The sequence below is a fragment of the Mobula birostris genome, chromosome 31 (genome assembly GCF_030028105.1).
Source record: "Mobula birostris isolate sMobBir1 chromosome 31, sMobBir1.hap1, whole genome shotgun sequence".
In the NCBI taxonomy this organism is placed as follows: domain Eukaryota; kingdom Metazoa; phylum Chordata; class Chondrichthyes; order Myliobatiformes; family Myliobatidae; genus Mobula; species Mobula birostris.
Genome location: NC_092400.1, coordinates 31,038,105 through 31,066,093, shown reverse-complemented (window position 1 = coordinate 31,066,093; position 27,989 = coordinate 31,038,105). Strand labels below are relative to the sequence as shown.

Sequence of the window (27,989 nt, the reverse complement as noted above, 5' to 3'; positions counted from 1 at the left end):
ATGCGGGGTGGAGGGGGGGTAATTTTAAGGTAATTGGACGAGAGTATAGGTGGGATATATCAGATGGTTTTTTTTTGCACACAGAGACTGGTAGGTGCATGGAATGCAGTGCAAGGGTTGGTAGTAGAGGCAGATAAATGAGTGATATTTAAGAGACCCGTAGATAGGCACATGGAGGGCTATGTGGGTTAGATTGATCTTAAGAGTAAGGGGTCGCACAACATCCAGGCTGTACTGTTCCGTGTCTGCGTCACAACCCACACTGCGTGGCCCAGAAAGCAGCCTTTAAGACTTTACAGTTGAAGTACGAATCATCTGTAAACAGCGATGATACAGCTTAACGGAGTCCGTGCTGTTAAATGTTCCATTCTGATTTCTCTGCTGCTCATCTGGTGACGGAAACAGGGTTTCGCCGGCAGTCCTCCAACCTTTCATGATATCCTGTAGATATCTGGGTTTGGAGAGAATAGCCATGGTGGAGTTGGATTGACTTTCACACCTGTAGAGAAAATCATGTTTGTAGTGAACAATAGTGATTGATAGTGTGCAAATTACTCAGCCAGATTGAGACCACGCTCAGATTAGACTGCACACAAACCAAGCAAACCTTTTCATTTTATGTGGACTGTTGTGTTCATGTCCTTATTACAGCCCTTGGATGGACACAAGTATGGGGAATATAACACTGCAACTATACAAATTCCCAAGGCAGCTGGCGACGATAAACCTGATTCTTGTTCTGACCCTGTGGTCGCAGTCTAGGAACATCCTTCAAGAGGATGAACGCTGACCGGGCGTCAGGCCCTGATGGTGTACCTGGCACGTTTCTGAAAACCTGTGCCAAGGGCATCGATCATTACAGTGCCCGGGAAGAGCAGGGTGAACTTCCTCAATGACTATCAAACAGTAGCAGCCACATCCGCCGTAATGAAGTGCTTTAAGAGGTTGGTTATGGCTAGAGTTAACTCCTGTCTGAGCAACTGCAATTTCTTTACCTCACCAACTGGTCCACAGCAGCAAGCTGCATGTCAAGCCTCTGACTATCGATTTACAGCTCGGCATTCAACACCATCCCTCCGTACAAATCACCAAGCTTCTAAACCCCAGACCTCTGCAATCGGATCCTCAGATTCTTCACTGAGAGACCACAGTCAGTGCAGATCAGTGATAACACTGGCTTCTCACTGACAATCAACAAAGTTCAAAGTAAATTTATTATCAAAGGAAATGTCATCATATACAGCCCTGAGATTTATTTTCTTGGAGCATACTCAAGAAATCCATAATCAAATAATAACCACTTGGGCATTCCACCAGTGTGCAAAACACAGATGCATCACACGAATGCTTGCTTAACGTACTGCTTCTCTATCTCCCACCCCCCCCAAGTCACGACTGTTTGACTATGCACAGCTCAAACGCCATTTTTAAATTTGCAGGTGGCAACACTTGTTGGCAAAACTTCAGATGGCATCGAGGCGGCACACAAGAGCACCCAAGATCAGCTGGTTGAGTGGTGTTGCAACAAGAACCTTGCACTCTGTGTTAGCAAGACCAAGGAGCTGATTGTGGCCTTTCAGGAGGGAGAAGTTGGGAGAACACACATCAGTCCTCATTGAGGGGGTTAATGGTAGAAAGGGTGAGCAGCTTCAAGTTCCTGTCTGTCAGCATCTCTGAGGATCTGTCCCAGGCCCAACTCATTGATGCAATTATGAAGAAGGCATACCACTGACTCTACTTCTTTAGGAATTTAAGTCACCAAAGACTCTTTCAAATTTCTATAGATATACAAGGAGACCATGCTGACTGGTTCATCATAGACTGGTAAGGAAGTTACAATGCACAGAATCGCAAGTGGCCGCAGAGGGTTGCAGACCGAGCCAGAATCATCATGGACATAACCCTCCCTGCTGCAGATGCCATCTGCAAGTGGTGGTGCCTTAAGAAGGTGGACATTCATCATTCAGGACCCTCGCCACCTGAGACATGCACTCCTCTCATTACTACCATCAGGAAGGAAGTACAGGAGCCCGAAGGCACACACTCAGTGATTCAGGAACAGCTTCTTCCCCTCTGCCATCCGATTTCTGAATGAACGTTGAACCCGTGAACACTTACTTACTTACTGCCGATTACACCATTGACATTTAGGACAGCAATGAAGGTCCTCCATCTCTGAAGCTCAGTGTTCAGGGCTTCAGATGTAGAAGGATTCTTCATTGCTGTCTCTGTAACAGTTTTGTTTGACCAGTCAGGGTTGTTAGCCCTGAGCTGAACCCCCGAACCCGGAGGACCGATGGACCATTCTTAGTCAGACCTCTGCCCTTTGACTTGTTTGGCGTGGGTGACCCTATCAGCAGCCGAAGCGTAAAGCCCTGACTCCGGCCAACGTAGCTCTCTGGGTCACTGACGCACACAAGCCCCCAAACCATGACTAAGCTGCGGTCCTCTTGGAGATTGAATACTACCTCACTACTTTTTTCTCTCTATTTGCATTGTTTATTTAATTTAATTATTGAATTATATATATATATATAATTCTGTATCTAACTGTAATTTACAGTTTTTTAAATTATGTATTCCATTTTACTGCTGCCGCAAAACAACAAATTTTACATTTGCTGGTGATATTAAACCTGATTCTGACCCTGAATTAGAGATACAGCACAAACAGTTCATGAACTCATTATACCTTTTTTTGCATGATTTACTTATTTCATAATTTATAATAACTTTATAATAATTTGCTGAGATTATAAAACAGATCTGATTCTCCCTTCTAACTCTGTCCCCATTTCTCCCACCTGTGATCAGCCAGGACTACCTCCCCCAGGCCTGTGCGTTATTCAGATAAACTATACTGTTTGTTCATTTGCTGATGTCTAAAATTTCATTTTATTGTGTCCCTTTTCCTTATTTTGTGGGTTATTATGATACAAGGGGTGTCAGCACAAGCTTCATTGAGCTTTGCACCTCAGTTCCAGCCCACTGAGCTCCTCTCTCCACTGTCCCCCTTCACCCCCGTATCTTTACTCCCCTCCAGACAGAGGAGCTATGATCAACTACCATTTTGTGTCACTTCACTCAGGCTGTACTGAAGGCAGTGGTGTCTCTGACATTCTCGTTGTTCTCTCCCCCCTCTATAATTTGTACAAAATATTTCAGATTAGTTCCCTGCCCCTCCTGTTACTTTTCCAGGCCTGATGAAGTACCAGAAACATTAACTCTACTTCAGCCTCCACAGACACTCTCTGATCGAAGTGTCAGAATTCTTAGACATCAGAATCAGAATTAATATCACTGGCAAAACTTGTGAAATTCATTAACTTTGCGGCAGCAGTACAATGCAATACATGATAATAGAGAAAAAACTGTGAATTACAGTAAGTCTATATAGTGTTCATGGGTTGAATGTCCATTCAGAAATTGGATGGCAGAGGGGAAGAAGCTGTTCCTGAATCACTGAGTGTGTACCTTCAGGCTTCTGTACCTCCTCTTTGATGGTAGCAATGAGAAGAGGGCATGTCCTGGGTGATGGGGGTCCTTAATGATGGACACTATCACTGCTCGTTGAAAATGTCCTGGATACTACGGAGGCTGGTGCCCATGATGGAGCTGAGTTTACAACTCTCTGCAGCTTTCTTTGATCCTGTGCAGTAGCCCCTCCATCCCAGACGGTGCTGCAGCCAGTTTGAATGCACTCCATGACACATCTGTAGAAATTAACAGATTTGAAACTTTGCTTTGCAGGTACATTGTGTATCAGGTGCCGTTTTGCTTCAAGGATGGCAGCTCCACTCCTTGGCTTCCTTACACCTGCCTCTTAGAACCTCTCACTGTTAGAGGAATCCCATGCACTGACATTCACTTTCCAACCCCTTCCCACCGTGGCCACAACAGTCAAATCCACCACTTACGGAACGTGTCCTTCTCCGCTGCAATTCCTTGGCACCGATTTCAGCTGGAAGCAACTCTGCGACACAGATTTGAAGAAAAGTTTCTTCACCATTTTCACATTTACTTCCATCTTCATCTGGTTTGTAAACCTGAAAGAAAAAAGGGTCAGAGAAAAAGAGTGGCAACATTTAATCAGACATTGCATCAAGCCCCAATTGATGAAGAGCACTCTCATTATTAATATGTACAATCTCTGCACAAAAAATTGATTACTACGTCCTTTCTTGCTGGTCACACGATAAGACCAAAATAAGACCATGAGACAAAGGAGCAGAATTAAGCCATTCAGCCCATCGAGTCTGCTCTGCCATTCAATCATTTTCCCTCCTAACCCTATTCTCCTACCTTCTCTTCATAACCTTCGGTCAGGAAGAGCTGGGTCTGTGGGAACTAAATATTTGAGGCTCATTGACATTTAGAAAGGAGAGTCAAAAAGGAAATTGATGGGCTGGTATGCCACTATCAGTAAGGATGAAGATCAAAGCAGCGGCAAGAACTGATCTTGTATTCTAAAGCACGACACACTGTAGTATTGGTCCAAGCTAAGAGATATCGAAGGGCAGAAAACGTTGATGGGAATTATTTCTAGGTTGGATATTTGGTATGTCACCAAAAGGCACTCACAAGTTTCTACAGATGTACTGTGGAGAGCATTTTAACTGGCCATACCGCCGTCTGGTATGGGGTGGGGAGGGGCTACTGCGCAGGATCGAGATAAGCTACAATTGTAAACTCAGTCAGCTCCATCATGAGCACTATCCTCTGTAGTTCCAGGATATCTCCAAGGAGCAATGACTCAAGAAGGCAGCATCCATCATTAAGTTCTCTCACGGCCCAGGACGTGCCCTCTTTTCATTGTGATCATCACGAAGGAAGTACAGAAGCCTGAAGGCACACACTCAATGTTTCAGGAACAGCTTCTACCCCTCTGCCATCCAATTTCTGAATGGACATAACACTACCTTACTACTTTTTTTATTTTTATTTTTGTACTACTTATTTAATGTAACTATCATATATATACACACATGCTTACTATAATTCACAGATTTTTTTTCTATTATTGTCTATTCCATTTTACTGCTGCAGCAAAGATAACAAATTTCGTAACATATGCTGGTGATATTAAACCTGATTCTGATTCTAGTTACAGTTTTCAACTTGCCATGAATTAACAAGAAATTACAGGTACATGCAAGACTAATCATGGGAGATTTTTTTAAATCAAATTGCTGTAATATCATGAAAGATGAAGTCATGGAACATACACATGACACTAAGGTCAATATGTGAGAAATCAATTGGGAAAAGTCCACTTTGGATATTTTGTACAATGAGAAATTAAATTGATTGCCTTTTTGTGAAGGATGCAGTAAAATCAAACTTTTTTCTGAATCCAGTTTAGTGTGTTCCAATTTGAAACTAGGTTCTTAAAGCTATACAAACATTGGTCAGCCAGAACAAAAAGACAGTTGGCTATGGTTGACTGGGAGAATGCAAAGTTTGATGGTGGGCATCAATGTGAGCACTTAAAGACATAATAGGCAAGTTGAAAAAATGTATACCTAACGATATAAAAATCAAAGTGTCCAATTATTCCTCCATGGCTGATTAGAGAAAGTTAAAAAATAGTGGTGTGAACTTGGCAGAAATGCAAATAGCCCCAAGGACTTTAGAACACAGCATTTTAGATTACATTTAGAACTCCAAGGAGTTTAAATGTATAAACACAAGATAGAATATGAAAGTAATCTGGTAAGAAACAAAAGAGACTGTAAAAGACTTTATTAAGTACCCAAAGGATAGAAACAGGAGAATTTACATGAAGGATATGGAAATGACAAGGGAATAAAATAGCTACTTTCTACCTGTCTTCATGGAAGACCACAAAATCTTCTAGGTTTATCAGAAAACAAGGAACCAGAAGAACTAAATATCAATTTAAAAATATTACTGGAAAAGTTGGCAAGCTTAATAGCCAATAGACTAGCACTTTATTGTCATTGCTCAAGACAATAAGATTTACAGTGCTACTCCAGTCTGTGCAAAACAGATATTTACAATGCATGCAGTGTGGCTTAATTAAAAAAATTGATAACACTCTATAGCAGTTCATAACACTCGAAGGGCATTGGCAAATCGGGTTGTGGCATTAATCAGCTGCACAACAGCCCTCAGGAAGAAGCTGTTTTTCAGTCTTACTGTCTTGGCTAAGATGTTTCTGCATCTCCTATCAGATGGCAAGAGATTGAACAGACTGTGTCAGGGATGGGATGGGTCTTTAATGATGCTATGAGCGTGCAGTAGGCATCGAGAGTTGTAGATTGTCTACAGGTCCAGTAGCCAAGTCCCAGTGATGTGCTGAGCCATCCGACTCACCCATTGGAGTGCTTTATGACCTGTCTTGCTGCAGCTAGAGTGCTACACTAGAGCAACACACAAGATTTTGAGCATGTGCAGATTTTCTTGTGTTTGTGATACCACACTAGAGGTGGCTTTACAGATAGTGAATGCTCTGGTTATCATCTTCCAGGATCTAGCAGACTTCTGAATTGTTCCTGTGTATGTATTGGAGGGGAATGTGGCCACACTATTTAAGAAACAAGGAGAGAAAGAACTGGAAACAGCTGACCTATTAGTCCAACATCTGCAGTAGGGAAAATGTTGTAATCTACAAGTGAAACAACGGACCAACTTGAAAGGAATAATCGGACTGAGCACATTGATTTGAAAGGAGAGGAGCACGTTCTGGGGCATCAACGTGAAGTGGACTAATTGAATAGTGAACATTATCACAGAACTCACAGCAAACTTGATGAGACAGGATCAAGCCCAGGCTTAACAACTGAACTAACCAGTGAAGGGGTGGCCTTACCTTCTCATACACTTGCAGTGATAGAGGGTTTTGGATTCCTGGTTGTAAAGAGAGAACTTGAATTCCTGGGGCAAGATCTTGGCCACACAACGATCCAGAGGCTTGTAACAGTTGCAAGTTCGGGAACCACCTGCAAAATGAGTAATACATTTTATTGAAGTCAATAATGGAAACTATTTAGAAAATTGATTTTCGCCTTCAATTTATTCAACTCTACCACTATTGAACTCCACTCAAGGTAAGCACTTGTGAAAATCCTCATATGGTTTTAGTGCCCTATCGGAAATTTGATCTGGACTGATTAAAGAATTTCATTTGATTAAGAGATCCCAGACAACAGCAGAAGAATACCATACACCAGATTAGCCTGGATCCAATGCAGATCCTGGATGGATCACTGGCATCTGTCATAAGCAAGCAATGTGCCTCCTATGTTCCATATTGTCTCCTCCAAGTATCAGCCAGTGATCAATAAGTATAATCACTGGAGCCTTCAACCAAGGAGGTTTTATTTTAAAGGGGAGAACAACCCAATCTAAATTCCTTTCCCATCTAATGGTCGTGATGCGGCACAGTTTCTGTGGTGTGATGGCACTAAGGAAAACCTTGCAGATATTTGATGGACCCACGACATACACTGATCTCTCCAGCCAGAGTTAATGTCACGATGTCCAAAGTTAAATGGAAGAATGAGAAGTGAGCAAAATATTTAAAGAAGCACAAGATACCTCTGCCTTTGTAAAATGTTTACTTACCTAAATGACAAAGAACTGCAAATGTCAGACTTATTTCCTGCTGAGTTCCAACTCCAGGATGGCATAGTCCTCTCAAAGACCAGGGTTACTGTTTGTTTTATAATTTAGTTTGAAGTGGATTTGTTTTAGTTTTATGATACTACATGTTACTTTTAAGATACACATCATTCTGTTCCACTCCAGAGACCTGCCTTCTAGGTAACACACACAAAATGCCGGAGGAACTCAGCAGGTCAGGAAGCATCTCCCGAAGAGAGTAAACAGTTGGCGTTTCTGGTCGGGGCCCTTCATCAGGAGCGGAAAGGAAGAGGGAAGATCCCTGAATTAAAAAGGTCAGAGGGGAAGGAGCCTAGCTGGAAGGTGATAGGTGAAGCCAGGTGGGTGGGAAAGATCAAGGGCAGAAGAAAGAATCTGATAGGAGAGAAGAGTGGACCATTGGAGAAAGGGAAGGAGGAGGGGACCCAGGGGGATGTAATAGGCAAGTGGGAAGAAATGAAGGCCAGAGTCGGGAAGAAAGGAAGTGGGGGGGAGGAGTTTGTTCACTGGAAGAAGCTAATATTCATACCATCAGGTTGGAGGTTACCCAGATGGTATATAAGGTGTTGCTCCTCCACTCTGTGGGTGGCCTCATCATGGCGTAAGAGCGTAAGAGGAGGCCACGGACACACGCATGTCAGGAGGGAATGCGAATTAAAATGTGTGGCCACTGAGCAGTTACGCCTGTGGCGGATGGTGTGGAGGTGCCTGACAAAGCGGTCGCCCAGTTTACGACGGGTCTCAGCAACGCAGAGGAGGCTTCATCGGGGGCACCAGACACAAGAGACAACCCCAGCAGATTCGCAGGTGAGGTGCTGCCTCACCTGGAAGGGCTGTTTGGGGCCCCCAGTCGAGACGAGAATTGGGTCCTTCTGGGTGTTTGCTCGAGTGAATCACAATGGTCATTTCAATTGAAAATCTCAACAAAAAAAACAGCTGACGGGGTGGAGGACAGGGGACGGGTGGAGGGGGGCAGTTCCCTGTTTTAGTGAAGCCAAGTAATATGAAGTGAAGAGAAAAATAATTATCTGCATGTCTTTGTGGGAGTCTTCAAATAATGTTACTGAAAATACTGGGTAGACAAGAGAATTGACCTAAAGAAGACTGAGGAAATGTGCAGTCAGAGACTAGTCTTGCCTGCAATGTAAACACTGTGTCAAAACCGTGTGGCTACTATGAATACATCTTAGAAGGCTGCCTTTGTTCAGCATGATACAACAATTCTTGTGACCTACATTAAAGTGCATTGGACTTGATTCTGCTCAACTCACTGTATCACAGGCTGAATTAGTCAAAGAGTAATTTTACTCCTAAACACCATTTCTGACTACGTCAAAATCTCAAACATGACAAAATCTGCAGATGCTGGAAATCCAAAGCAACACACACAAAATGCTGCAGGAAATCAGCAGGCCAGCCAGCATCTATGAAAATGAGCAAACAGTTGAAATCTCGGGCTGAGACCCTTCATTTGGACTGGAAAGAGAGAGGAGAAGTTAGAGTAAGAAGCTGGGGGGGGGGGGAGGAAGAAGTACAAGGTGGCAGGTGATAGGTGAAACCAAGAGGGGGGGTGGGGGTGAAGTAAAGAGCTGGAAGTTGATTGGTGAAAGAGACAGAGGGCTGGAGAAGGGGGAATCTGATTGGAGAGGACAGAAAGGGAAGAGGAAAGAGCTCGGACAGGTAAGGAAATGAGCGAGGAAACAGGAATGGGGAATGGTGAAAATCATTTTGATTTGCAAATAAAATAAAGCAAAAATTGGGTAGATTCAGGAAAAAGGAGACAGTTTTATATTAATTCTAGTTTTGCACTTGTGAATTTATCTTCTCAGGAGCTACATTACTGAATGAAATCGAAATTTTATCGTGATGTACATTTAAAATATGAAGTTATGTTAGTGCATGTTTCAGTTTTTAAAACTAAGAGCACAGAAGCTAGAATTGCACAGTGTGACATTGCTGGTATAAGACTTCCAGCTGTAATCACTGGGACATCTTATGTTTCAGTCTTCCTATGCTGCTGCATATTGGGACATTTACCTTGTATCAAGTTGTTACAAGCTGTTCTACACTTAAATAAATCAAACAACAGAACATTTAAAATAACACTCACAACACGCTGGAGGAACTCAGCAGGTCGGGCAGCATCCGTGGAAACGACCAGTCAACATTTCAGGCCGGAGCCTTTCGTCAGGGTTCCGGCCTGAAACGTTGACTGATCGTTTCCACGGATGCTGCCCGACCTGCTGAGTTCCTCCAGCGTGTTTTGGGTGTTGCCTTGACCCCAGCATCTGCAGATTATTTTGTGCTTAGAACATTTAAAATAGTGCTTAGCCTTTCTTTTCTGTCCAATGATTTCCAATAAGAAGCCAAGATTGAGAATCAGAGGCATATTTGCCAGCAACTTCCAAATGGTTGCAGCTTCCACTTAGATACATTGAATCAATCGGAAAGGACTTCCATGATCCAAGCCATTTGGCAAGGATTGGGAATGTCTGGAAAGTTGTTAGTGCTCAGTTCTGTCGAGAAAGAAAAATTATGGATGGATACTCTCAACCAAGCCAACAGACTTAATACCACGTGCATGATGCATTAAAGTGGAAGCATTTCTCTGGAAAAGTTTTATAGAAAAACTTTTTTCCTCATGGTCAACAAGAAATGAGTTTTCCTTTGAATTCTGCTCAATGGCATGGTTAAAATCCATACCTCCAATTTCTGCTCCTGACTTCAAGGTATTTTGAGAAGCATCTTTGGCTTCCTGCTTCTGGCGACCACTGCAATTCCTGCATTTCTCTTCGTTCTTCCGAGATTTCTGCGTTGTTCCTTGCTGTGTAGTTGGATAAACAAATTCGCCCGAGACACTGCTGCCAATTTCATCCACTCTGCTTGTTGTTGCTGGCCTTTCTGTGGATGCAGGCAACTGTCCCACTTCGTCATCCACAGTAGGGTGGGTGTAATTGTACGGTGATGGAAAGTGTAAAATAGCCTGGTGTGTCAGCTCAACAGCATGGCAACTGTTAGAAGCACAGATTAGGAGAAGGAAAGGGAAAGGGAGAGATGCACACAGAGACAAGCTCGTTAATATGCAGTTGAAGAGAAGTTTGTCTCATCCAAATCCTGTTTCCCTGATTAGTTCTCCCGTGGCCCAATCTCCACACAAATCCTCCTTAAATTCAACACCTACTAGGGTGGTAATCAAAGTTAAAATCCAGGGTGCCAACAAACACGGAAATGTCACTCAGGTGTAGCGCTCCCCCTGCCCCACCCTTCCCACCATTGAGGACATCTTCATGAAATACTGTCTCAAGAAGGGATGTCCATCACCATTTGGGAGATACGATCTTCTCATTACGACCATTAACACTGCAGGAAATAGATTCTTCTGCTCTGCCGTCAGATTTGAAATGGTCCATGAATCCATGAACACTACATTATTATTCCGCTGTTGTGTTCTTTTTAGTTATTTCTGTGACTTCTGGTAATCTTTATGTCTTGCTCTGTACTGTTGCCACAAAACAACAAACTTCATGGCGTAGGCCAGTGATGATAGACCTGATCCTGATTCATAGAATACCAAGCCGTGGCATGTTTCATGCGAAATTCTCAACATACTGCTGAAGGTAGTGCAGTAATATATAACCCATTAATTACTTCAAGGTTTCAAAAATGGCTCCTCGTTCATTATGAAGGTCATACTGTGAATTAATATTTTTTTCAATCTTTTTGCTAACAAAAGTGAATCTGGAATGCATTGCCACAGGCAGACGCGGAGGCCAAGTCTTTATGTATATTTAAGGCAGAGGTTGATAGATTCTTGATTGGATGGGGCATGAAATGATAGGGGGAGAAGGTGGGAGATTGGGGCTGAGAGGAAAATAGATCAACCATGATGAAATGGCGGAGCAGACTCGATGGGCCAAATGGCCTAATTCTGCTCCTACATTTTATGGCCTTATGGTCTAAAGTAAGAAATCTTCTATTAGTACCTTAGGAAAGTTGCATTCTGCTCAACATTGTCATGAATTCATGGCAAAATTACAGCAATAAGAAAACAGAACTTGAAATTACTTATTCGATTCAGATCAAGATTGGAAAAAGATGAGTCTTATTCAAAGTGGTCCCCCAATTTAGGACAGGTCTCATCAATGTAGAGGAGGACACACCACGTAATATTTGCTGCCTGCCCTACCCAGGCTCTGGGCCTAGATCCTGCACTCCATTTAAAGCCACCTCCTCCTTTTCCTGTGCTCTTTAAACTTACTGGGTTAAGTTTAACCAGTACTCTACATTATCTTAAGGAATGAAGCTGGGCTGGTGTTGAAGAATATCCTGGCAACAACGACCACAATTCTGTAAGTTTCAATGCAGTTGTGGTAAGGAGCAAGATAGTCGCTCAGCTTCAGGTTTAGAATCAGGAAGGTCGATGGACAGGGTGGGGTGTGTGGGAACGCTGATTTCAATATTGTAAGAGACGTAAAATGAGATTGGGAGCCGATTTTGGGTAAAGTGACAGCTAACAATTGGGAGTGTTATAAAGGGGACTGGAGGGTAGCTAATGATGCTCCCGTAAGGGGAGCACGGATAAGCTTATTAGCCACAAGTCTTATGCCATTGGTAAGGAATATACTGGAGAAATTACTAAGGGATTATCAGCGGCTGATTTGGATGGTGGGGTGGAGATACGTTTCTACCAAAAGGGGTGTAAGGCACTCCTTTCCTCTACTAGCCTGGAGGTCACCATTGGGCAAGGTGAAGAAGTGGCTTCGCCCCTGGTCATACGAGCAGCTGGAACACATCACAAGTCCTGGTTATGTGTCCACTGACGCCAGGCAGACAATCTCTGAAGAGTATTGATAACGGCTAGGGTCACCCATCTTGTAAAGAGACTGCCCAGATGAATGCAGTGGCAAGCCACTTCTGTAGAAGAATTTGCCAAGAACAATCATGGTCATGGTAAGACCATGATCACCTACGTCATACGACAAGGCACACAACGAATGATTGAACAAACGATCAGGGATAGTCAGTATGGCTTCGTACTATTGAAATCCTTTCTCGCTCGTACTATTGAAATCCTTTCTCGCTAATCTGACTGAGACATTGAGAAGGTAACCAAGATGAAGGTGGAACAGTAGACATTTGCTCTATGGACTTTAGTAAGGCATCTGACAAGATGCCAAATGGTAGATTAATCTATAAAGTTAAGACAGATGGTATCCAAGGGCAGCTGGATAATTTGATTCAAAATATGCTTCAATAGGGGCATTGGGTAATTGTGGAACCATGGCTTTCTGAGGGAGGACTTTGACAGGTTTGGTGCTGCAGCCGTCTTTATGCGAAGGTAACAGTATGATTAGTAAATCAGTATGGAAGTCGATGGTGCTGTGGTTAGCAAGGAAGATCTTCTCGAGGTACAACATGATATATAGTAGATCAGGTGGAAAGTAGAGCAGAGAATTGGCAAATGGAATTCAATTCCAGTAAGTTCGAGGTGATGATTTTTGGGAAGTCATTTTCGGGCAGGACATAAATGGAAGGCTGATGAACAGAAAGGTCTCGTGGTTCAAGTATATAATTCCCTGAGAGTGGTGACACATGTAGGTAGGATGGTGAGGAAGGCATATGTTTGCCTTCACAGCTCAGGACATAGAATACAAACATTTGGATAAGTTACAACTTTACAAAATACTGGCGAGGGTGAGGTTTTGGTCACTACACTAGGAATGACATGGTTGTACTGAAGGGAGTGCAGAGGAGATTCATCAGGATATTGTCTGGACTGGAGGACGTTAGTTACAGGGAAAGATTGGATAGACTGAGTTTCTTTTCTGTGGGGCAAAGGAGGCTGAGGAGTAACTGGCAGAGGTATACAACATTTTAAGAACCCCGGATAGGTAGTCAGAATCTTTGTCCAATAGCAGGACTATTAAAAACAAGAGGACAAATGTAAGTTAGCAGACTTCAATTAACATAAATTATGTGTAACTTACATGTGAGCAAAAATAAATGACAAAATAAACAATGACAGAGCTGTCAGAGGATGAAGGTTTAAGGTGAAGAAAAAGTCTCAAAGGGGATTTGAGGGAAAAGTGGTTGCTGTCTTGAACTCCCTGCTGGAGGGAGTGGTGGAGTCATCTTTACAAGCATTTAAATAGGCAAGGCATAGAGAATAAGGACCAAGTCAAGCAAATGGGATTAGTGTAGGTGCACAACCTGAAAATCCTTAACACTTCTTCAAATTAAATATTTTCCTCTCTTTCAAATTTGCCCTAGTGTCATTGTTTATTTTGTCATTCATTTTTGCTCACATGTAAGTTACACATAATTTATGTTAATTGAAGTCTGCTAACTTACATTTGTCCTTATTCATAATGTACTTCTGCTGCAAAAAAAAAGCTAATCTACATGGCAGTCATACCCTGTGTGTGTATGCCTCTGACAAAAATAAATTTGAACTATTTCTCTGTTGTGCCACGATGACTCTATAATGATCTCTTATTCTAAAACCTGTGGGAAATGCAGAGGTGGGGTGGAATGCAAAAAATAAATCTTCCAATATTCCCACTCCTGATTACCATTCAGACATCTCTCTTGCAATGTGCAATATCTTTGCAAATGAACAGCTTGACCGCGGTTCCCTCTGCAACTGGGTCGTGAGTAGTAACTCACCATCTAGGTTAATGAGCAGGAGATAAGTTTGTGCGTTCAGATATTTATGTTTTCATCTGTTGGTCAACAACATCAGCAGTATCATGCTTGAATATCTCAAAGCATTATGCCACTCTGGGACACAGAAGGAGACCACTACCAGCAAGCTGTCAGAGATTAAATGGTAAACAGGAGAAAATCTGTGGGTGCTGGAAATCCAAGCAGCACACACAAAATGCTGGAGGAACTCAGCAGCCCAGACCTGTTGAGCTCCTCCAGCATTTTGTGAGAGATTAACTGATTGTTTTTTTATATCTGATAAGTGTTTCTGCTTCTGTTACCCTTTCAGGTTGTGAATTATCTTTTTGGTGAATTTACTGTCCATAATCCTCTCTAATCTTCCCACAGAACAAAAGAACCTTCAAGCCACATCCACTGATTACTATCCTCTTGCATTAGCGAAGTACATCCTTCCATTAGATTTCTTTAAATTAAAACTTTAAAGTTATGTCAAAGTATAACAAAGAAAGAAAGGGGAAAGTGTAGGCTTTATGATAAATGGATTCTTGTATTTGTGAGAATCTGGTCTAGCAACGGGGAGACTGAAGGATCAATGTGGGTTGAAGGAAAGGTGGGCGAGAATAATAATGCAAAGAACCGGCAGTTAGGGTGGGAGGGAGATGGCAGTTTAACCCTTGCCATGCACAGGAAAGGAGATGAGGCATAGGCATTTCATCCATTGTATGTATAAATTAACCATGATGGAATGGCGGAGCAGACTCGATGGGCTGAATGGCCTAATTCTGCTCCTATGTCTTGTGGCCTTACGGTCTCTCTATTCTCCCTTCGGTCTGCCCTGCTCCAATAACTTTGATGGATGGGAATTCTGCTCAACTGATTGGCTGTGCCCCTAATACATGCTCCATATTGGCAAAGCTCAGTACTGAAAATGTTTGTGTAAAGCCTCGAAGATTTTCCAATCAGGAACAGAGACTTTGCAATATATGGGTACCCATGAATACATCCGAGAGATAGCACCAGCAGATAGATAAGAAGGAAGTGAGAAAAGTCATTGGCAGACTCACAAGCTCAAAACAGTCTTCTTCATACAAAGGTCGACTGGTTGCAGGGAGAAACAAGGGATCTGGAGTATGTTGAAATATGTCACTCCGACCAGCGAGGAGATGGTGTTATTGACATCTAGGAGACATTTCTTGAACCTGGAAAGATGGAACGTAAAGCTAAAAAGAATTCTTTGAAGGTCATTTTATAAGAAATCAGAGGTTGATAGGTCTTAATTAATAAGGGGTAAAGGTTACCAAGTAAAGGCAGATGAATAGGGTTAAGAGGGAAAATAAATCAGCCACACAGTAGTCTTGATAGCCCAAGTGACCTAGTACTGACCCCATGTCTTGTGGTCTCATGGTCAAGCCAGCTAGAACCTGCACTTCTTTTATCTTCTCTCTGCTTCTTCCCCTTATTTTTATTTGGCCACACCAGCTCTAATGTTTATGCTCCTGGGTAACTTTTTTTGTTAAGCAGGCCATCCTGCCCTTCTGCCATTCAAGAAGACCATGACTGACCTTTTACCTCGGACAGACTAACTTCCATCCCTCAACTCTCTTCCATCCAAAAGTTATTCATTTCTGTATTGAATATGCTGAGCAACAAAGCCCCTATTGTCCTCAGATTTACTTAGATCCATCACCTCTGGGTGAAGCCATTCAGTCATTTACTTTGTAACTGAGCACCCTGGTTCTGAAAACCCCAGCCAAAATAAACATCATCCTTATTTTGTAATTACACAGGAGTATGCTGTTTGATGCATTAGGTCTAATTGCTTGGTTGTTATAATGCTTTAAATACTACCCACAGCTCATCTGTTACAGATATTACTCTATGATGGATTTAATGCCAGCAAGAAAATAAATCTCAGGGTTGTATATGGTGATATATATGTACTTTAATAATGAATTTACTTTGAGCTTTAATCACCTATTCTCTCCCAATTCCTGCTCTAAAGCCATGTTAGTCCTCTGCATAAATAGCTTGCTTCTCCCCTATATTACTCCTAGTGTCCTCGCGCACACGGGCTCAATGAGACACCGATCCATACAGCATTGTACATCCACCCAGTAAACCCATTGAAGGTACATCAATCCTTTCCCACCCATTTTCTCCTTTTTTTCCCGCTTCCTGTGACCAAATTAATTTCTTTTGATTTAGCTCATCTTCTCCAGTGGTGGTCTTACCCTCTATACACTGGCTTCAGGCTTACCTATAATCACAATCACAGTGGGATATGGTGTACAACCTGTAGTTTAGCATTCCATAGTTGTACCCAAAGGCAGATATTGTACGTTCACAATGGTCATGTTCTCTGCAGCAGGAATCTGTCCATTTGAATGTCCCTGAAGAGAGGGGAAAAGATTACAAATGGTTTTGGAAATGTACAATCATAAGTGACATTAGCATGTTAAGATTTCTATCAATGCTGTAAAGAAAATGGTTTCTACGTTGCCGGTTTATAGAATATGGCAACACAAGGTGTCATTGCTTTAGAGTGATGCTAGTTTCTCCAGGCTGAAGTGGAGGAAGATTTAGGGAGTGGGTAGGGAATCAGTCAGGTTGTATTCCCTTTTCCTGATCATTCTAAAGCAAGAGTTCCCAACTTGAGATTCATAGACCCCCTTGCTTAATGTTATTGGTCAATGGCATTAAAAAAAAATGTTGGGAAGCCCTGTTCTAAGGTCAGGTACAGAGGTCAAGAGCAAGGCAGTGTAAATTATTTTTTAAAGAGTGTAACATGGAGAATAGATATTTGGATGAAGATCATTTTATGGCCTGTCTTTATTATCCACCTTCAATCAAGAGCCAAACCACAGTGGTGGGGCTGGTGTCATACATCAATGCAGCATTGATTGGGACTGTTAAGCTTAAATTTTCGTGACTATGGGAACTTAAATTGGGTGGGCCTGGTGGAGATGCACCTCTACCAAAGGAGGTGTAAGACACTCCTTTCTTCTGCTAGCCTGCAGGTCGCCCTTGGGCAAGGTGCAGCACCTGCTTAGCACCCGCAGATCAGGGTCACGTGAAGCCATGGGAGCAGGTGGTGGATGGTCGTATGAGCAGCCGGTGCATATCACAAGTCCTGGTTATGTGACCACTGACGCCAGGCAGACAATCTCTGAAGAGTATCGATAATGGCTGGGGTCACCCATCTTGTAAAGACACTGCCCAGAAGAAGACAATGGCACACCACTTCTGTGGAAAAAATTGCCAAGAACAATCATGATCATGGAAAGACCATGATCACTTACAGCACATAATGAATGAACGAGAACTTGAATTCCCTAACTCCTGTAATGGGATTCAAACACATCTTCCAATCAATGGTCCTTTGTCATCAGCCTTGTAAGTTAGCTGTGTCCGATAGCCTATGATTCTTTTTAAGTGAACAATTTGAGCATAGACCTGGAAAGGGATAAGTTAAACATCAGACAACAAGAGATTTTCATGGAAGGCATTGGCTTCACCAATTTCCCCCTCATCATATGGAGAGCTTTTACTTGCAGAGTGAGAGCGGTCTCTCCCCTTCAAAACTTAATGAAGCAGGTGAGTTATAACACTGTTCCAAATGTTTCCAGTGCTTTAGAATACCCACAAGATGCTCTTCAGATCACACCGCTCCTTCAGTCTCACCTATTATGAGTGAGATATTATGAGCGAGATGGAAATTAAACAGCTTTGGAAGAGAAGTCACAAGCTTACATCCAAACCTTTTCCAAGACATAAACAGGAAACCCACACTTTGATAAGAAAAATATTAGCAATCCAATTTCATTTCCAGCAATTGTGCATAATAAAAATTACAAGAAATGTGCATCATTGAGATGCAAAAATACAGACAAAGAATCGTGGAAGTAAGTAGCTGCTAGTCAATTAGATTGCAGACCGCCCTACTGAGCATTTCCTATACTTTCTGGTCTTATGAAGTATTTTGTTAATAGCCTGCATTGTAAGCATTAACAGGGGTTTGAAATGTACAGATTATAGTTGATCCTGATCCCATCACCTTTTAGGATCTAGACTTTTCCAGTGTGACATCTGGATGCTGAAATGTAACAAGCAGTGGAAAGGTCTACTGATTTCTCTATTTCAATCCCTGAGTGGGATGCTTGAGGAGATTATTAAACAAGGATCAAGCTTGCTACATTCCTGGTCACCATTGGCAATACCTAGATCCAGGCTCTCTCTTTGTGTGGATGTCCAAAAACTGGACGCAGTGAATCAGCACACTGATTTTGTCACAGCGTGCACTGTAAATAACTGAACCCAGGGGCAGAGGAATGACAGACTCCCATGTAGAGATGGAAACAAGAGTTTATACGCGGGGATCTCAACCGAACATCAGTGGCTCGCCTGAGTGAGGCCGCGAGACAAATCATTCTCAAAACAAGGACCCCGTGGTAAGTGCTAATCGGGAGTCCACTTTAAATAATCACAGTACGTAGAAAACCCATGTCAGTCAAAATAAACTTGTCAAGATTAAACAGAAAGCACAAGGGTTTAACGACTCTCGTTAAGCCAACAATTAACAGATACATGTGCTCTGGAAACCTAGGAGCCCAGTGCCCTATGGCTTGTCACACAGGCCTGCAGGACTTGTGACAGACTTAGGTTGTCTGGATTTGTAGTTCCAGTGAGCCTCCCTTTACATTCCTCAAGGATCCGGTTTGGGTTCGATAACATGAACGTTACTGTCTCTATTTTCTCTCTGCAGGTAGCTTTCAATCGTTTCGGTTTCTCCTCGACTCTGTGTGGATTGTCAGTAATGTTATAAGCAGCTGGCAGCCGACCAATAAGGAGCTACCTCACCAAACCATGAACGGTGACTAACTGTGGGGTGGAGTGGTCGTGAGGAAAGAAAGGCGGGTCTTTGGGGTCAATTGTTGGTGGGGGGGGATGGGTGTGGGGTTCATCAGCCTGTTTCTTTCTCCACAGGTGCTGCCCAAGTTTGTTTGTTTATTTATTGAGATACAGCATGGAATAGGCCCTTCCATCTCTTTGAGCTGCGCCACCCAGCAACCGCCAATTGAACCCTAGCCTAATCACTGGACAATCCACAATGACCAATTAACCTACCCACCAGTATGTCTTTAGACTGTGGGAGGAAACTGAAGCACCGGGAGGAAATCTACATGGTCGGGGGGGGGGGGACCCAGAGGAAACCCACATGGTCACTCCTCCCAGCATTCCCACTGTATCCTGATGTCTCAATTTATACTTTTTACATCTCCTCTAGACGGATTAAGAAACCTACAACCTGATGCAGACTCTCTGCACAAAACATCCACCATCCCTCGACCTCCACAAATGTTTCCTGCCTTACTGAGTTCCTCCTGTCGTTTGATTTTTGCTTCCGTACCAATTGAAGCATTTTGGTCTCCATCCATTTTGTCTCCAGCCACCTCCGTTCTAAAGTATAAACAAGCCCTGTTCCGATATGTTGCCAGATCTGAAATATCAACCGTTCCCCTCCCTGCTGCTGCCTACCTGCTGAGTGTTCATAGTATTTTCTATCTTTTATTCAGATTTCTTGCATCTGAAGTTTCTTGCTTCCTTACTGCGTGCAATGAAGAGGAACAAATCTTTTGCAATAATTATAATTAGGCGATTTCGCATGACAGGAATCAAGTTTGTGAGGTTCTGAAAAAAAAAAGCACTGACAGGTATGGAAAGGCACATTCCTACACGCAAGCATCAGCTGCGAGTAAAATTCCTGTCACTTGCACCGTTCCCGCCCGGTGTCTGAATTGCTCCCGCGCACATAGCCTTCGTTGCCGCACAGCTGGAATTGGACGCAGCTAGAAAAGGTTTACGAAACATGAAAGATTTTCCCTGTTGTACTGTATTTCACCATACCCTTCAATTAATAAATAAAATCAAAAGTGCGTGCTTTTTCAATTTTCATTCTAATTATTTGTAGTATGCATATTATATATATATATATAACATTTAAAATGCCACACAGTTTTCAGGCCAGATTAAAATTTCCCGCTCATAGCAATAGTTGGTCTGCGCAGCTGTAGAAAAAAAGAGGGAACATTCGTCACTTGCCTCTTTTACTGGTTTGCTAAGTGCAAACACGTCAATTCAAAAAGTAAAATTATCACAGAGAAAGAATGATGATGCCACACAAGTTACATAACATCACATCACCACTTTAAAAATGCCCTGTGGGCAGATTATGTCACTCTCTGCTGCCTTGTGTGCAAGTCGCGGTATCTTATTACTGGCAAGCTTTTGCCTGAAGCGTAAGGACTAGAATCACTGTTCAGAAGGTGCCACAGATTCTTCAACGGAGAAGTCCTCCCTCTCCGTGGTGTCCTGAGTATTGCCCACAGAGTTATGCTTTCAGAGATGATAAGCATTCTCACATTGACTGTTAGATACGTCGTTATGACCAAAGGGGAAATTGGCTGGAGTCACTTAGCACTTTAGTACAAGGGTGTTCATTAGGTGTGTTACAAAAATTAGAGAGAACAGTGAAAAGAGAACTGCCAATATTTACAAAAAGCTATCTACCGGCAAACACAATAATAGCTCCATACTTTTTCCGGTGTGAACTCCTGGCAGCCCCGATCTATCTAACACACACACACACACACACACACACACACACACACACACACAGTGATGAACCCCGTTTATCAGGCATCAAGACACACCATCTTTAATGACCCACAAAGTTAACTTAAGATGACACGTGAATTGGAATATGATGCATCCCATAATGTAGTTATAATCATATTACAAAATAAACAGAAATATATACATTAAATACAGTATACAAAGAACATTCACACGTTTACACATCCCCATTACTAAAGAAATGAAATAATCCGCCGTGTATGGTGGGAAAGGCACCACAAAGCCAACCCTTTGCGACCCATTATGAGAATATACAGGGGAAGACATTGAAATGCACGTACTCAGCACAACGACAGCAGAATGTCAAGGCAATGTGCGCGTGTGTGTGTGTGTGTGTGTGTGTGTGTGTATGTGTGTGTGTGTGTGAAGTGCGTTTACTGAACATTCTCCGCCACGTTGTCCGTTGAGTAGAAGTTTGTGGGTAAGCCAGGGCGATGAGTATACACATGTTGCTTCCCATCTGGGTCACTCACAGCAGTGGTCAGTCCTTGTCCTTACTGAAAATCCACACACTCATTTTCCAGTGTGGGACTCAGTGGTTATTGATCCAGAGTGTAGGAGAGTTGATGTGTATGGGCTGAGGTCTTGTGTGTTGTCACTTTCTACTGCTATTTAAATTCTACCGATAGAGTCCAGGTCCCCTGATGAGGTGAATGCTATGGGACCTTTTCCTGAGAAGTCTAGAATAAAGGGAGTTAGTCTCAAGGTACAGGATCAGCTATTTAACACGGGGAAGGGGGCACGCAGCCAGAGAATGTTACAGCACTGAATATTTCAAGGCCAAAATTGAATTGCAGTGGAAATTAAAAGAAAATAGGTCAGAAGGAAAGTAGTCAAGGTGAAAGGATAGATCAAACACAACTTCATTCCACGACAGGACAGCTATGGGGACCACCCTTCCTGCTGCTTATGTTCAAACCAAATGGTTAAAAAGCTCAACAGTGATGTATAAACCAAGGGGGACCCTGGATTTCAAAATCAGGTCCAGAGTATAACAGACTTCATTCATTCATCCATTATATGCCGTGTTGTTTGACGTGGGCGATCACGGTCTTTCCATGACCATGATTGTGCTTGGCAATTGTTTATACAGAAGTGGTTTGCTATTGCCTTCTGCTGGGCAGTGTCTTTACAAGAAGGGTGACCCCGGCCATTATTAATACTCTTCAGAGAGTGCCTGGCGTCAGTGGTCACATAACTAGGACTTATGATATGCACCAATGCTCGTACGACCATCCATCACCTGCCCCCATGGTTTCACGTGACCCTGATCTGTGGGGGGGTGCTGAGCAGGTGATACACCTTGCCTAAGGTTGACCTGCAGGCCAGTGGAAGGAAGATGCGTCTTTCACCTCTTTGGTAGTAACATATCTCCACCCCGCCACCCATTTATTTAGCACACATTATGTCGAAACAGACAGCAAAATGCAACATTTGCGTTAACGATCAACACACCCACGGATGTACAGGGAGCAGCTCGCAGATGTCGCCACACATGCTGGCATCAACATAGCTTGTCCAGAATAGCGCTAGCAGCAACGATAACAACAACAAAACAAAACACCAGCAACAAAACAAGCCCCTTTGCCACCCTATCCATACCCATCCACTTACACACACACACAAACAGGTTTACAATCAGGCTTGCGGAGGGAAGGCTACCTTAAACCTCCTTTGGCGGAGACGTATCTCCCGCGCGCCACCCAATAACCGGCATGGTTGTCCTAAATCTAAAGAAATCGTGAGCGAGCTGCTATTAGAATACTACATGCAGTTCTTCTTGCCTTAGTTTATGAAATATATCAGTAATAGAAGCTGTTTGTAAAAAGTATTAATTAAGATGATGCATGAAAAAAGGGGGTATCTGTTCACTGGAGCTAAATAAAACTTCGTTAAGATGGTAGAAGTTAAAACATAAAAGATATGCTAGACATGAAGAGAAGTTTGAGAAAGCAAATTGAGACCAAATATTTTCATTTTCAACATCAGAACAACTTTAAAAATACAGATTGATACCCACTCGTTAGTGAAGTAAAAATATCTCAATGAGCTTGTGTAACTAAGCATATTCCACAAGTCACCAATGGTCAACACAGACGGGCAAAAACTTGAATGAAGAATACAAGTTTAAAAAGGAAGAGAGGCAAGTCGGTTGGTCCATGGTTTTCCAGAGCTGAAGGAACAATCGCCAAAGGTGGACCAATTAAACTGGGAGCAAGGGTATGGACAAGAATAGAACTGGGAGGGTGTGGGTTTGGGGGATTTACAGAGATAAGGGAGGGGTGGGGTGGCAAAAGCGGGTTTGGGAAATAGAGGCATTTTAAAACAGAGGCATTGTCAGAGCAGACAGCAACAGGTAAGTAGAACCTGCCACCACTTCAGTGTATATACAGTCGAGCTTTTAGTGAGATCAGGTTTGCAGAGGATGGAAGAGAGGACTGGCACGAAAAGGAAGGTATGGTCAGGAAGGAGCTGTGCAGTACAGGAATTGCTAATAATATTGGTTAAAGGAAACCAATTTTCTTTGAAACTGCTATGTGCTGGTTCTTGTTGAACTGTTGCTCCTTCATGTGCAATCAATGTTCAGGCCATGCCACTCAGGGAGTTGTGTAAATATTATTAAGTGACTGTATATGCTATGGTGACTATGTGTTCTGTGTGCTGTGTGTGACTGTGTACTGTGTTTTGCATCTTAGCCCCAGAAGAACACTGCTTTAGCTGTACATATGAGTATGGTTGAATGACAATTAAATTTGAACATTACAACAGTGAAGTGGGATGATTTACTATAAGTATCAAAAATCTCTTCTCCACAGATACAGCCAAAATATATCCTTAACTCGCTGTTTCTCAGGTCTCCAGCATCTGCAGCTGATCTTACCATTGTTTTTGTTAATCTTCCTCTACAGCAGGGGTTCCCAACCTGGGGACATGGACCCCTGGCTTAATGGTATTAGTCCATGGCATAAAGAAAGTAGGGAGTCTCTACTCTACAGTGAAACTCCAAGAATCCATTATCTGATGATTTGGTCATCACAACCATTTAGTGCCTCACCCACCAGGCTCCCTTCTAGCTCACAGGAGCCAAACTTCCAGCACACTTGCCAGGTTCTCTGGAAATCATACAATAAAATACCAATAAAATTTTAAATGTTATTGAGTTTCCAAATTTTCCAGTCCAGTATCAAAGTCCTCAAAATGCCCAATTACCAGAGTTTCACCGTACTTAGATCTCCTCCAAACTGATCAGTTTCAATAGGCAAAACTCCACCGCCCCCTCTCAGCCAGCACCCCGATACTTGCGTCATTCAGTCTCTCTCTTGACAGATAATCCTTTTGTTTACATCACCTCTCACAACTTGTATGCAACTTCAAACATGTTATAAGTCTGATTCTTTCAGTTCTGTTGAAAGATATCAACGGATAACCTTAGGATTTACTTCTCTCTCCACCTGCTGAGTATTTCCAAGGTTTTGTTATTCCCGATTTCCAACCTCTGCAGCTGTTTGCTAATTAAACGATTGGCACTGTGTCCCTGTCTGAGGTGCAATAATGGAATATGGCAATAAAAATGTCCGATTTCAAGTATCCTATTAGTTTTGGGATAAGAATCAGTCCAAAAGGGATTGAGCACCTAAAATTCTTAAAAGTGCATTTTGATAAACCTTTTCGCTAAAATAACACGCAGCGCACTCAACAGGAGGGATGAGGATGGTACTGGATTTAGTTTGAGGCACCAAAGTCAAGTATCATGAAAAACATTCAAGGAAATATTCTCCTGGATAACTTACCATCCTCCACCCGGCTGATAAGCAACACTTGGCAGAGCAATTAAATAATGTGCATTGGCTACTTCGATGCACATCACCAAGAGTGGTTTGATATGGCCATCGCTGACCAAGTGATGAAGAATTCACCTGCCAGCCTCAGTAGTAGCAGGCAATGAGTGAAGGAAATGGAGGGATACATCTACCTAACCAGGTTCTCATCTATCTGCCCATGAAGGAATTGTTAGGAGTGACCATCATACTGTCCTCATGGAGAAAAGCCAAGAAAATCCTCCGCCACGTGGTAGAGGAGGATTGTGTTGAATGGAACAGATGGATAGCTCAGAATTGCCCCTCTGGGGCAGTGCGGCTCCAGTTTGTACCATCAAGCATGGCATCAGGATTCCAATAGCAACTGCCAAACCCACAGCTTGAGTACTCGGGAAAACCACCGTCGGCAAATGCCCCTCCATGTAACAAACAGACCCCGACCTGGCAATCTTTCCTCATCTTTCCTCATTGCCGGGTCAGATTCCTGGATTTTCCTGCTCAACGCCAAGACAGTGCCTTGCCCAGAAGGAAAGCGGCACGACAGTGCCTTTCCCCAGAAGATTAACAGGGGTCGCAGGCTGCGGCTGACACACAAAGAAAATAGCATCAAATGTTGACTTTATCAGTGACACCAAATGCCTGAACATTGAATTCAAAAGGGAGGCAAAGCACAGAACAGTGCCGCATAACACAGGACCTTCGGCCTACGATATTGTTCCATAATCTACATCTAAAATCAGTCTAACTCTTCCCTCCCGCGTTGCCCAACGTTTTCTTTCATCGGCGCTCCTATCTAAGAGTCTCTTAAATGTCATTAATGCCTCCATCATAATCTCTGGCAGGGCATTCCACACACCCACCCAACTCGCTGTGTATAAGAACCTACCTCTGACATCCCCCCCCCCATACTTCCCTCCAATCGCCTTAAAGTTATATCCTTTGGTATCACCATTTCTGTCCTTGGAGAAAATGCGCTGGCTGTCTACTCCATCAACGCGTCTTATACACCTCCGTCAAATCTTATCCCATCCCTTGTCGCTTCAGAGAGAAAAGCCCAAGCTTGCCAATCTTTCCTCATAAAATATGTTTTCCAATCCAGACAAATCTGCTCTGCGTTTTCCCTGAAGTTTCCACACCTTCCCATAATGAACCGAACGTTGTGGTCGAGTTTTATAGAGCAGTAGCTTTCGACTAACTTGTCACCTCTCCGGCTTACGAATGGCCAACTCGCACTATTCGCTCCGATTGTATTCCAGATCCTGACCCTTGGAACGTTTGTATCCAGGTTGCGAGCGCTCTGGAAATTCAAAGCTTGGCGCGAACTCCCTGTTCGGGGGAATCTGCGCTCCTGTCACTTTCCCAACTAAGGGTTGTCCTTTAAGGGGATAGCACATCCCACCAGCGCGCGTTGTATGTGCGCAGCTTTCCTGCGCGCCCCGCCACGACGGAAGATTTTAATTGAACTTTACAACAAAGAAGGGAAAGTTCTTACCGAGTTCATCGTAGCTTTCTGCGGAGTTTCCGGCCCCACACCAGAACGTCCCAGGAACGATCAAGCCTCGGCGACTCCTACTGGCTCCTCTTCCTCTTTGCCGGTGGAACCAGGTTGCCGGCGGGTCGCTGCTCTTGTCCCGCCGGGGAGAGCCCAGCACCGCGGGACTCGGGCTGCACCGGGCCGCCGCGACTTGCTGCAGCAACTTCAGTTGGCGTTGAAGCCACGGCTCCGACTGTCCCAGGAGACCACCCGCCGTCCCCGCCCCCGCCCCGTCGCGGGTCGCGAAGCAGAAGGTCAGGTAGGTGCGGATGATGCTTGTCTCCCTCCAAACCGCGCACTGCTCCAGGTCACCCTGTCCGGTCCAGAGAGTTTGGAAGAAGACCAGCCCTCCCCCCATCCGGGCCAGGAAGCTCCAGGAGCTCACTGAACCGTTCCCTGACAACAAATGGCACAAGGTCCCGTTCTCCCGGCCCAAAGCAGCTAACCCTCCCTTCAGCCACGGCGCCTGCCCTAGAGCCGGGGAAAAGTACAGCAAGCAGAGCAAACATCCACCCGCAAGCATCTTGACCCTCGCACTCATGAACAGTATGAATTAAAGTGCTGAAATGTTTACAGTGGGCAGTGAAGTTGATGCTGGACGGATGCTACTAGACGTGCATTTTATAGGACCGGGAAGCTGCCGTCTTATCTCAGCAAGTTTTGCATTTACCCCTCCCACTTCACTTCTCCTCCTTGACGCTCTTCACCGCACTGATCATTATCTGTGCGCTCCACACCGCAGCAATCCCGGTCTTAACACTCTAAATCACACTGATCCCGGGCTGTGCGCTCTGCACCGCACCACTCCACCTTATCCTGGCTTCTAGCTCTTTCCTTTAAGACCTGAGAAGGGTCTCGTACGAAAGGACGACTGTTCCCTTCCATAGATGCTGCCTGACCTGCTGAGTTCCTCCAGCATTGTGTGTTTGTGTTGCTCAAGATCTGCAGAATCTCTTACGTGTTTTTTTTTAAAATCTAAAATCCAACTTCTTTGTTCAACAGATGATATTGAAGTAAAACTTTCAACATTGTTTGGAACTAATCCATGGGAAATAAAAAAGTTCAAAGTAAATTTGTCATCGAACTACATACATGTCACCATACTCAACCCTGAGATTCGTTACCTTAGGTGCAATTACAGCAAATGCAAGAAACACAATTTAGTCCATGAAAGACCGCAGCCAACGGGATGGGCAAACTACCTATGTGTAAAAGACAACAAACTATGCAAAAACAAAGCAATAAACACGGAGAACACGAGATGAAGAGTCATTAAAAGTGAGTCCATAGGCTGTGGGAACAGTTCAGTGATGGGTGAGTGAAGTTGAGTGAAGGATTTTAAACAACTAGTTGCTTTTTGATCTCCAGATGTCTGGGGGATAGTTTCATGTTGTGGGTTAATTTGCACCAGAACAAAGCTTCATATTAAGGAATGCCATCTGTACAGGTGTTCCACTGAAATCACAGTGGCTGCTGGGATGGAACTTAACCTCCTGAAGAAATTCAGCATCGAATGTCTCTTGAAGGCATCAAGTTCACTATTCCAATCACACCCAAAGCACCCCAATCTCCCATTCCTCATGTCAAGTTGGGAATTTTAAAGGTTAATTTGATATGTGTTTAACATGCTCATGCCCATCCTAAAAGACCCTTGA

The 27,989-nt window shown here is 43.4% G+C and overlaps 1 protein-coding gene across 1 annotated transcript; it reads right to left on the bottom strand.

The window, feature by feature from the left end:
* Positions 1–285: 285 nt before the first annotated feature.
* Positions 286–26,857, bottom strand: pla2g3 (phospholipase A2 group III). Its single transcript, XM_072247848.1, has 7 exons — positions 26,293–26,857; positions 16,547–16,679; positions 15,354–15,488; positions 10,327–10,634; positions 6,833–6,962; positions 3,918–4,046; positions 286–499 (listed from the first exon to the last, which is right to left on the bottom strand). The coding sequence occupies exons 1-7, from the start codon at positions 26,855–26,857 to the stop codon at positions 286–288; spliced, it is 1,614 nt and encodes a 537-aa protein (XP_072103949.1).
* Positions 26,858–27,989: the final 1,132 nt, after the last annotated feature.